General features: G+C 40.0%; 1 protein-coding gene across 2 annotated transcripts in view; it reads left to right on the top strand.

The window, feature by feature from the left end:
- Positions 1 to 4,710: 4,710 nt before the first annotated feature.
- kcnip4a (potassium voltage-gated channel interacting protein 4a) overlaps positions 4,711 to 12,221 on the top strand; it is a 129,361-nt gene continuing 121,850 nt past the window's right edge. The window contains exon 1 of one of the 2 annotated variants that reach the window (XM_056369385.1): positions 4,711 to 4,890. In XM_056369385.1, coding sequence (XP_056225360.1) covers positions 4,830 to 4,890 — 61 coding nt within the window. In that variant the 5' untranslated portion in view covers positions 4,711 to 4,829. The remainder of the gene's footprint in view (positions 4,891 to 12,221) is intronic. The other variant, XM_056369389.1, reaches the window with a different exon arrangement.

A 12,221-nucleotide genomic window follows, 5' to 3' on the forward strand; every position in this document is an offset into this window, starting at 1 on the left:
GCCAGTGACGCCTTCTGATCATCGCAGTCACAGACAAAGGCAGCAGCAGACAGCACAGCTCCAATAGCTCTAATTTTTCATTAATGGCATATTAATAAAACGCATATTTCACTCAGGCAAAGATATATTGCCAAGCCGTCTTGGATGTGACAAATTATAATAAGACTTTTGAATTATGTAGAGAGCAGTTAAGCCTTGATTAGTGGCAGCCTCTCTGATTCCCTTGAGGCGTGAAAGAGTGATCTTCAAATAATCGCCAAGGTTCTTTAGCACTGCCATCTGTTATAAAGTTCATCTGAGGTTGTCAGTGAGGCAGGAATGACAATCGGAAGATGTTTGCTCTGCGTACAGGGAAGGGGGGGGGGCTCATCAAGGCAAATAAACTGATAGTATCTCTGCTTTGAGATCACAGGGACACCTTGGGCAGAAATCGATAATAAATTAATATAAAGCAAATTAAGTCATTTAGATCTTTTCTTAGTCTCATTCAGGAGTCTTGGGGTCAGATCACGTATCTCAGAAATAATAAGTCAGAGATGAGGAGAATTGCATTCAAGCACCCAAAGCATCAGTTGCTGATAAACAGTCTATTTTCAGACTCAGCGATGATCCCTCCACGATGTCGCGTATACTTTTCCACCCAGTTTCCACTCGCTGTGCTCTGCGGAGCATATCTTGAGCACAATTCCTTACCAGGAGGCCCAGCGACGACCAACATCAGACAAGTGATGTGTTGTTTACATTTTCCAATCACTGCTCCTGGCGCCTGGAGGAAGCATCTGGCTCTGTTGTGGAAACTTGCCACTGGAATGAAGATGGATACTTTGGAGAAAGGGAAGCCATCTGACTGCGCTGATTGTAATTAGGTGGCTCTGGCTGTCCAGGGGAACCAAAATATTTTTACCTGCAGCGTGCTAATCACCTCAAAACCTCCCAGGCCTGACATATAGATGAAAGCGTAATTAACATCCAGGGTTTGTGATGATCGCCGTCATTGTCAAGCAGCTGTCGTCAGAGATAATGGGTGAAGTTATGTAGTTTGGTAAGTTTATACGGACTATATTTAAATATGAGGCAAAGTCACATCAGTATGCGAGTTGTGTTTGTGCTAAAGTCAGGGCTTTTGCAAATGTTTGCATTTAAACACAGAAATTCAACGCATACAGTTACATAATACTTCACAACTTTCTTTTCAAGACAAATTCCTGTTATTAAGGTGACACTGACAACCGTCCTTCACATTACAGGTGTATGCTGACATTATTAATAATAATTGCTAATGTTTTTTTGTTTTTTTTCCACCAGAAAATGTTCATACTTGATGAATGTGATATTCGCACGTCATTTTCTCTAGAATGGTTTAGTCACATCCTCGCTGAAGCCCAAAGCATGTGGCTGACTGCAAATTAGCATTTTGCGTGGTGATGGTGCTAAAGAGGCATTTATGTATCAGATTTTTTTTTTTTTTTTTAAAGTGAAAGTGAGAACTAAAATTCAGAGACTGAGAAAAAAAGGAGGGTGTAACCGAGTTTCAACTCAGGCATCAGTTGGTGTTTTCAGGGGGCGAACACTTGAGAGGCTTTGGATTCAAGTTTGATTTTAGCATCACATTCTCAGGGTCGAAGCTGATGGCCACTTCAAAGGCCTTGTTCTCAGGCTATGCCTTTATTATGGATTATCAAATGCTCTCTCAGTTCAGCCTTTTCCCATGTATTTTTTTTTTTTTTGTCTCGACTGCATTTGGGTCATACAAGTTCAAGCTCATATTTCACGGATGTCTCAAAGACAAACCCAAAAAGAATTGGAGCCTGTTACCTCTCTCTAACACTGTCTTTGGTAACAGTACATGAATGGGTTCTCATGGTGACATTCAGTCTTGATTCCGAATAAGATGAATGCTTTACTTTTCTGTCTTCCTTCACTCAAACTGATAAGGTGTCTGAAAGAGTTCCTGGCAGAAGATGTACCTGTAAGTGCCATCTTAAATCATGGTGTCGCAAATCAAGAATGTGCCTGTCATCGGTTGCTCCGCAAGTTAGACCTAATAATTAACTCTTTTCTTATATTGTGGAGTGCCAAAGAGGTCACCTTTAGAACTGGTAGGTGTTTGATGAAGATATTATGTTCACTTTTCAGGTCAAAGTGATGGAATTCTAACACGGCGCAGAGACCTTGTGCAAAGCAAATAAACTTTGGACGCCACCAGATAGGGAGATGAGCGTGCACTTCAATTACATGTCAAAATAATCTATTTATTGTCTACAAGAGTAAAAACTAAGTTCCACACCTGATCCACATAGATACGTTGCTATGTTTAATACGTTCACTCAATTATTATCCTTATAATTAATTCCAATAATTATTAGGAAAAAATTAGGTTCCACCAATTTCCAGTGCCATTTTCCAATCTTTTTTTCCACAAAGATGTCACATAATGATGACATCAAGCCATCTGCAGCGCTCTCATCCCCAATGTGCTGGCTGACCTGTGCTCTCATTAATGCCCTCACATTGCCATCCATCTACCTTTGCCAGTCTGTCTGAGCAGATCTTGGCTTCATCTTTCTGTCCAGGTGCTCTGTTATTTATAGGCACCTCAAAAACAGTATCAGTCATTGTTCACGGTGACAGTAGCAGACAGTAGCCCTCGCTCACACAACGCATGCACACATCTCGGGAAATGAAGGTTGTCTATTGGAATGCATTTGTCTTGTCTGCGCACTATTGGGCTTGGAATGAGGCTTTAAGTTAAAAAGAGGTTTTATGTGTATTGCTTGTGCTAAAGAGGTTATTTTGTTACTTTTTGTATGCAAAAGTGAGATTTCTGACGATCCACAAACGCATCTTGACAGCAAAACCTCAAAAACCTTTTGTATAGCCGCTCTCCACACATCCATCCATACATCTCCTGGATTCCCTTTTATTTTCACAAATCTGCTGAAGTCCATGTCAGGTATGGGGAACATGTGAGCACCACTTTCCTCATTTCATCAGCTGCATATGTGTCATGTATATTCCAGAAATAAATTTCTAAAAATACCATGGTTCATAGAAGCTGCACTCATCAGAATCATTTAATTAGTGAAGCTCCTGTTTTTGAGAAGTGTCAGCAGTTTTCTTTAATACCTGCTGAGTAAATGGCCTCCTGTTTTATGATTTGTCTCAAGCTGTCGATTTTGTTTTAACTCAGCTGAGAGTGTGTCTTATAATGTAAAGGAAAACTCTATCCTCTGTGGTATTCTTGGGAGACAGTTAAAGAATCCTTTGCAAATTCTCTCTCTCTGTCTTTGCTGCCACGAAACAAATGTCCTCTGTTGTTAAAAATGTTCTAATCTTCAAAAAAGCTGACAGGTCTCGACTTGCTAAGAGGCAGACTGATTTATTTTGGGTTTATCTTTTTATCATGGGCATTATTGTTGTCTGTATCGGTCTTGTTTCATTGTGCAGCTTCTGTTTGTGTGGAAAGTCTCCATTTAATTCTTACTGCTCTATTTAAAGACATACTGTTCTGTCCAACAACTGATATGCAATTTATGCTGTGCTGTGTTTAGAAGAGAAAAAACGGAGGGAGAGCGAATACTGTGCATTGAAATGCATGATTTCTCAAGTGTATGTGTGTATTTGTCTGCAGACTCCCATTTTATCAAGCAGCATCTTGAGGTCTTTTGCCTTTTGCCTTTTGCCCAGAATTATGTAACTGTCTAAACTGTTTGTGGCGAGTTTGGAAAGTGGAGAGATTTATGATGAAAACACTGTTAAAGACCCCTGGTGATCCCTGAACCACACGCTTTGGGAACCACTACTACTTTAATATAGCCTATGACGTGGCAAGAAAAAATCACATTGTCAAAGAGATGCCATAGATTCCTCTTATGCCAGTGGATGGAAATGCTAAATTATCATTGGAACTGTATGTGCAGCGTGCAGTTCTGAGATACTGAGGGTCAATGATTTGACCATCTGGTATGTGGACACCAGAACGTTATGTAATATTCTATTATTGAACTACGGGGATTAATGTCTCCTCCACTTTTCTGGGGAGGATTTCTGCAGGTTTTTGGAATCTGGCTGCAGGGCGTTGTTTCCATTAAGCCACATGAGGTCAGGCGATGATACTGGGTGATGAGGCCTGGCTCCAAGTCATCCCAAAGCAGTTAGATGAGGTTATAGTCAGGGCTCTTGCAAACTCCAAACCGGCAGAAAAAATTTCAAGACAGTGTATGCAGTAGCTTTAACATTTCACTTAACTAAAATGAAGTGGTTTAGCCCAAGCCTAGCTCCTGTATGTGCTTGTTGTGTAGAATATAGTGATAATCCAAGACGGTCACACAGCGGGGCTTGCCCAAATCATGGAAAACAGCCCTAGTCAAAGATCTTCACATACACTGAATATCAAAATGGTTCTTATTAACCCTAGAAAATCATAAAGCAAAATGAATAAATAAATATAATTTTATTACTAAATTCAAGACATTTCAAGACTAATTATTTTTCATTATTGAATCTGCTGATGTTTTTTGTTTTGTTTGTTTGTTTGTTTGTTTTAGATGAATTGATCTTTATTGTTCTCAGTTGATTTCTGGTTGAAACAAACAACCAATGGCATTTCCCACACAGCCACACCATCACCCCCAACACTCATCCACTGATGCTCGTTCACGCCCAGGAGCGCGGGTGCACGAGCAGCATTCCAGCGTTGCCTCTCACTGCGAAACTTGGGAGTTGAATGAGCAGCAACTAGTACCAGCCGTTTACAAGTCACTGCTGACGAGCCCCCGTGACTGAAACGAGGTTCTTTCGACAAAAAAAGTCCATCTTCGGAGGGAACAATGGATGCAAAGAGAGTGGAGACCATTTCTGCCCGGGTGGATGCTGCTGTTTCTTCACCTGGTAGGACAGTGGTCGCATGTTTTGACGCGTTCACCGCTAATTTGGTGATTTATGGGTCAGTGTTCTGTTGCATTGGATAAAACGGCGGAAAACTCCGTGCATAGGGAATACAATTTAATATTGCCTTGCTTATCTCTCAAAAGTATATACCTGGTATAGTATAACTTAAAATGTGTGTGATTATTGGACCACTCATTAATTCGGCTTGTAATTTGTGCAACAACAAACACGCCATTTTGATTAAACCTCAAACTTTCGAAGTGTTACGGCTAACATTAGCTAATTTCAAACTGTTTCTTTACATTCACGTTGCAGCAAAATAGACTGTCGATTGCGATAACGAGCAATTTAATTCAATTGAAAAAGTTGAAATTTTATAGTAGGCATGTAGTTTTCATAGTGAACATTTGTTGAAAGGCAACATTAAATTGATATACTTGAAATGGAGTTTGCCGTAATTTTGTTCTCATGCCAAAGTTGAGCCTGCATGCTTCTGCAGCATTAACTGTGAATGTAGAGCGATGTCTTGACTTTTGCCTTCCCTTGAAAGGAAAATACGGTTGGTTTGGTTGTTTTTTTGAAAGGCTTTGTTGAAAAATTTCAGAAATTCATCTGAGCAGCAGCAATTTCTGTTATTCATTATTATCGTTTCTGCTGAATAATTTCACCTACAGTGCAGTAAACTTTTGTTTAGGTAGGTAAGGTGTAGCAATCCCTCTTGCATTAAAGATGGTCTTTTTTTATCTTTACCTGCACCAGTAGCCTACACTGTGTGTACACAAAACTTTTGAACCCCCTTGTGATAGAAGAATTTGACTAAATGGCAATCAGTGAAACAACAAAAAAAAGATTATAATGGATTCAGTAGCTCAAATCCTCTCCTGGGCCCCCCCTCCACAGTACTTGGCCAGCATTCAGAATAATGATCACTCAGTTATAGTCCATAGGTTTCCCCTCAGGCTGTTAGCTGCCTCTCTCTTCTGCCAGAAGAGCAGTTAACTGCTCATCATTCCTGGCTCAGGTTAATGTTTGTTTGCACACCTAATTGACTTCTAATTATTCCATGAGTCATACCCTCAAGATTTTAAACAGATTTGAGCTGTTGAGAGTTCTTCCTCTCGAACTTGACTCTCCTTCAGCAAATGTTTTATTCAGTTGTCTCAGGAATTTTGATTTCCCATTTATAGCCCTTACCCACGGCATGAAGAATGGGAAACAATATTGTAATCAACTGCTAAAATAACTGCTATTGATTGGTAAAACTCATGCCAGCTACTGGGGACGTGCACATTTTGACAAATGCTTCTAAAGGGACTGGAAGAATACATAATGGATGTGGACACAGAGGACCAGAATAAGTCAGTTATGGTGAAGACATTTTTCATTTCTTAGTTACAGGATACCGCAGTATTAGATTGTAAACACCTAGGCGTTGTTATTGAACGATATTGATTGCTGTTCTCTTCGCAAAAAATGTTTTTCTCAACAAACATGGATGTCTGTTAACTTGGATTTGTACCTGAAAAGTTTGGGATTTTGCTAGTTGGCCCCCTAGCAGCAAGTTGCTCACTGTCTCCCTTGCCTGCTGTAACATGCTCTCTTGACTAAGTGTCTCATTATAAATGGGACAGTTATACAAGCCAACAGAGGGTCAGTCTAGGGGATTAGAGACGTGTACAACAATTGTCTCGAATTTGCATTGCTCAGTATTCACTCAGTAATCTTGTAGAGAGAAACAAATGCTGTCAGTCGTGTTGTTTCATTTTTCTTCTCTATATGCTTCTTTTTCTCAGCTCTTCATCATTTTCTCTCCCCTCACTCTCTAAAGCCCCCACCACTTTGTTACCAGTGGGCAACCACATCATGGTTCCTCCCCAGGGAAATCTTAAAATATAATGATCGCCCACAAAAATGCTACAGCCACCCAGCCATGAGTTGATGCTCCCAAGAGCTGCGTCCTTGGTGCAGTGATTCTTTGCATCAGTACCTTGAAGCTCTCTCAGCTCACCATTGCAACTTCTGTCGGTGCCTGCCAACGGCTCCCCTAGACATTTCCTCCTTTACTGCTGTATCCCTGAGTTTCAGATAGACAATACATGAAACGCAGCCCCATAAGGGTTATTCTTCCGATTGAGCTACTTTCAGCACCACGGCTAGCTCCGTCCTTTGCACTTCAATAGTTGAGAACAAGCAGTGTCCATCATGGGCTTTTTTGGGTGATGAATGTTCACTTCTCCTTTGTGTCAATAGTAATTATCATAACTAATTATGATTCAAAGTGTATATCCAAGGCCTTGAACAGTGCTTAACAGAATTATGTAATAAAACAAAGAATAAAATTGTTACTGTGAGGCATTACTGCATAGCTGTTGAATCAATGCTTCATTTAGTCTGATTTGGATTTAATTGCTTGGGCTTATATTTAGCCTGCTAAATGAATAATATTTTCCAACAGAATTAATTTATAAACCTAAAAATTTGCAGATAAATGTCAATCAAGAGTCTAAGATATACACTGACAGAGCACTTTATTAGGAACGCCTGTATACCTGCTTATTCCTTCAATTATGCAATCAACCAATCATGTGGCAGCAGTGCAATGCATAAAATCATGCAGATAAAGGTCAGGAGCTTCAGTTAATGTTCACATCAGACATCAGAATGGGGGAAAAAATGTGATATAAGTGACTTTGACCGTGGCGTGATTGTTAGTGCCAGATAGGCTGGTTTTTGTATTTCTGTTGTGAAACTGCTCATCTCCTGGGATTTTCAGGCACGACAGTCTCCAGAGTTTTTACTCTGAATGGTGCAAAAAACCAAAAACCATCCAGTGAGCAGCAGTACTGCAGATGGAAACGCCTTGAAGACAGGTCAGAGGAGAATGGACAGACTGGTTGAAACTGGCAGAACAGCTATGGTAACTCAGCTAACCACTCTTTCCAACTGTGGTGAGCAGAAAAGCGTCTCAGAATGCAAACTGGTTTCATGAACATGACAATGTTTTCAGTGAACTTCAGTGGCCTCACCAGTAACAGTTCTGGAACCAGTAGAACATCTTCAGGATGTCGTATAACAGGAGATTGGCAGAATGAATGTGCAGCTGACAAATCTGCAGAAATGATGTGATGTCAACATGAAGCATAATCTCAAAGAAAAATTTCCAACATCCAACATGCCACGAAGAACTGAGGCTGGTTTGAGAGAAAACTATGGTGTTCCTAATAAAGTTCTTGGTGAGTGTATGTAATATAAGTACACCAGTGGGGACAACTGCAGGCACACGGTGGTGAGTTAAAGGTCTAAAAGGTCAGTCTCAATTCAAATCTGCATATGCATGACTTTACAAATTACACTGAGAACAAAGGCATTTCTGAAATAATCAATATTTAGGACTGACTCAGTACTGAGTCAGGATTTTAATGTTTGAGCCAGTGAGTTGTGTACTTTGGCTTTGATGCAACCAATTACAACAACCCATTTACAGCATTTTTTAATGCTACCACTAAGACATTCAAATCTCAGCATGGAGTATACAGAATTTGATCATGATAGTGACAGTTGTTGATTTGTGATTCTGCCAGATTTGACTGACCATTTGAAAATGGGATACAAAGTATAGTTAATCATAACTTCTAGAATATATATATATATATATATAGTTGTCTGGAAAAACACAGATGGTTATTTGCGTGTGGTATGTGTCAGTTAAGAAAGTGCAGAACTTGTGCAAAAGGACTTGTACTAGTCTGGTACAGGCAAGGAAGTGACCATAGTGTACTTTGTCTATTCTTAGATGTCAGCTTTGAGCCTTTATGAACTGACCACATGCAGTGTGAGAGTATTTGTGTGTGTGTTTTCTCAGCATCTGTCAGCCAGGGGTCCTGAGATCACTGTGAAGCAAAGGTAGAGATTGAAGAAACTGCTCCAAATCTGTCAGACAGTAGAACAGTGTGTTTTAGCTTTACAGAGGAAAGTTTTGACAGTGTGCAACTCAGGATCACCTCTCTGAGTTTTTTTGGCCGTTTGATTGGTTGCTAGACCAAATAACAGAGTGCCTGATGATTTCAAGGTATGAAGGAAAGCTTATTTAATAAATGTATTTAAAGGCAAATTAAGGAGATTCAGAATTGGACCACGTATCATTTTTAAGGACTTACACTTTTAGCGCTCCTTTTGACAACATGTTCAGGCCTTGTTTCTTTAATTACAAAAGTAAATGTGTGGCTTTACTTACAATTGATGAAGAGAAATCTTTCAAAGGTTTGCAGTCAGGAAATCAATGAGGATCACTGATATTTTTTTAAATCTGTTTTCTTAGTTTTATGTTCCCTCTATAAATATATTCACAATTGAACAGTTTGCTCACTAAAGAGCCAGATGTAGTGCATCATATGGTCTTAATGGCATACCAACTGCTGTGACATTAAATGGACTCATTAGGATCAAGATGGGTCCCAGAAAGACGTCTCTGTTGTACTATAAAGTGCTTTATGGAGGACTTTTTTGAAAAAGCACTTTAAATTCTGCATAGAAAGGTATGGAATGCCAGATGACCAAAGTTTTTTTTTTTTTTTCCTAGGGAATGCAGTTTATCCTCAATTTGACCTTGGCACAAAGAAAGAAAGACATGTTTGTAAGCTGGGGCCAAGCATTGCCACCCAGTTGGCATCGGCTGCTTGGCACTCTATCCAAGGAAGTCAAATGGAGTGAAACTGTGGCATAAACAAGCCTGCGGGTGGAAATATAAACATGAAAGACGGTCCGCTTCTTTTAGCCGTCAGCAGTCATAAACAAGCACCTTATGTTCCTCTGTCCCCACAGTTACTGCCACAGCGCTGGCTCTCTGACCCTCCTCCCACCAGTGTCCCACTCGCTTTTACCTCCCAATCAGTCACCCTCTGTTTATCCATCATTGACTTACTCCACCTCCCCCATTCTGTCACTTCTATCCTCACCTTGCACTCTTTTCTTTCCACTTCTCCTTCCCTCATTCTTCTCTGGCCTGACTCCCAAGGCAGATGGTTCATGCAAGCAGATGCTCCCCACCCAGTATCTTGAGAAAAAAAACAAAGGCTCAATCCAAAGCAAACAAAATCTGTTGGAGAGGAGCAGGCAAGCTGATGGTGTGGGTAATCCTGGTTTGACCAATGACTGGCTTTCTATTGATAGGTAGACAGGAAGCACACAGGTGGTCTAAAAGAAAAAAAAAAACACACATTATATATATATATTACCTGTCATCTTTTTGTGCTTTGTTTCTTTGAGGTGAGATATCCTGGGGCTTTAAAGCTTACCTGCCCTAATTAGTAATCATTAGGATTTATCACCGTACCTGCCTGAATTGTGATTCTACAAGTAAGCACAAGCAGTGTATTACTGTGCTTTTGAGTTAATTTCCAGCTTGTGAACTTCGTCACATCCTCACTCCCCCAACATTACTATCCACTGTGAGATGCCTTTCAAGATCTAAACTAAAACAAATGATAAAACAACATTAAAGACGCAGCCGTACGTCCAGTAGGGTGAGTCTTTCCAAGGACTCCAAGATGAAATGGTGTCAGAGCTGAACATCATACAGGCCATATGTGGAGGCAGGCCTGGCATGAGTGGCCAACTGGAGGGTCCGTCTGTCTTTCTTTGAGTCCCAGTGGGTGGGCTCAAAAGCCTATTCTGGGCTTTAGTCCCTCCAAAAGTCCGAGTCCTACAGGGTACTGCCAGCAACTAATATAGACTCCACAACAACACAATACTAAACATATCTATTATTCCAACGGGAGATTATGAAATGCAAAGCACACAGACATGAGCCAAATGCCAGCCTGAGTCCATCTCGCTAATTAGGCTAGACCTGAAAATAGATAGGAGGAATAGTAGCTGTTTGCATAGAATAACAATGACTATCAATAAGCATATCTGCAGTGGCTTAAGTAATTATCCGTACATTTTTGTGAGTGTTATGTCAACTGACATTCAACCTTGAAAGTCATGGAAAGAATATGTCAACTGTATGGTAGTTGTGGCATCTATGCAGTATGCAAGGCTGACACCAAGTGGTTGTACAGAGGCAATGGTGTCTCAGTGGGGAAATATAAGCTTTTCACACACTTCTCATTCAGTGTACTCTTGCACTCTTTATAGTGTAATTAACCTGCCTCTTTTATTTGAGCTGACATAAAACAGTGTGTCAGTACACACTTTTACCTGTTATAATCTTATTTGTCTTGTAAGTCAACATCAGTGTGTGCGTATCCATTGTGCTCTAGTCTAATATGGTCATACATTGAAGAAAATGATGTTAACTGACTGACATACTGTACCTGGGAATACACACAGACCAGGTTAGAATGATATGTAACTGCACCAAACAATTAATATCATTACTGAATAATCAGCCGATTATTTTCTTGATTAATTGTTTGATCTATAACTTGTCAGAAAACGAGTGACGCATGCTTATTGCAAATTTCCACGGTTGACATATTTAAATTGCTTCTTTATTTTAACCAGCAGTTCAAATCCCAAAGATATTTAATTTATTATTATAGAAGACTAAAAAACAGAAAGTTGTCACAATTTATAAGGTGGAAACTATGAATTTTTAGGATGTCTTTTAAAAATTGATTCTGCTTTCCTTTGGATTAGAAGATATTTATATTACATAGTTTAGTGCAGATAGAGGAATTATATTGGATCAGCTGAGTCTGAGGCAAAAAGCACAGTATAGTAATTTGATTGTTGTAAGTGATATAAATATACTTGAATTGACATAAAATAACAAAATGCATGGCTTATATTTTATAATGGCCATTATGAAGTTGGCAGATGTGTATGTAGGATTGCTTGTCAGTGGTTTATTTTTTTCCTCTGTCCTAAATACGTCGAGCAAGTAAAGAAGAGATGGCATGTAACTTTCCTGATCTTTACTCTACATTAGTTATGCACTGGCAGAAAAATTGCCCTTTGTTTGATGAGCTGAAAATGAGAGTATCCCCAGGGAAAATGAAAATGACCTTACAACATAGACCTGCGGATAGGCTATATACTTCTGTATGCTTCACTGCCACCATGACACGCATCCTTACACAGAAGGTGCCCCAAATCCCTCTAGGTGCTTGTATAGTCACCAGTGCAGTGTCTCTGTACACGCTGACCGATAAAGAGCCACTGTTATCTTCAGATAGCAGGCGCTGCAGCTGAATAATTTATGGAGCCATTCCAACACATTGACTCAGAAAACGACACACACCCACAGAGGGCAGGGAAGTGGTAAAAAGGGTTCCTACACATGTCTCGGGAGATATGTGTGTGTGTGTGTGTGTGTGTGTGTGTGT

The sequence above is a fragment of the Seriola aureovittata genome, chromosome 23 (assembly GCF_021018895.1).
Source record: "Seriola aureovittata isolate HTS-2021-v1 ecotype China chromosome 23, ASM2101889v1, whole genome shotgun sequence".
Classification (NCBI taxonomy): Eukaryota; Metazoa; Chordata; class Actinopteri; order Carangiformes; family Carangidae; genus Seriola; species Seriola aureovittata.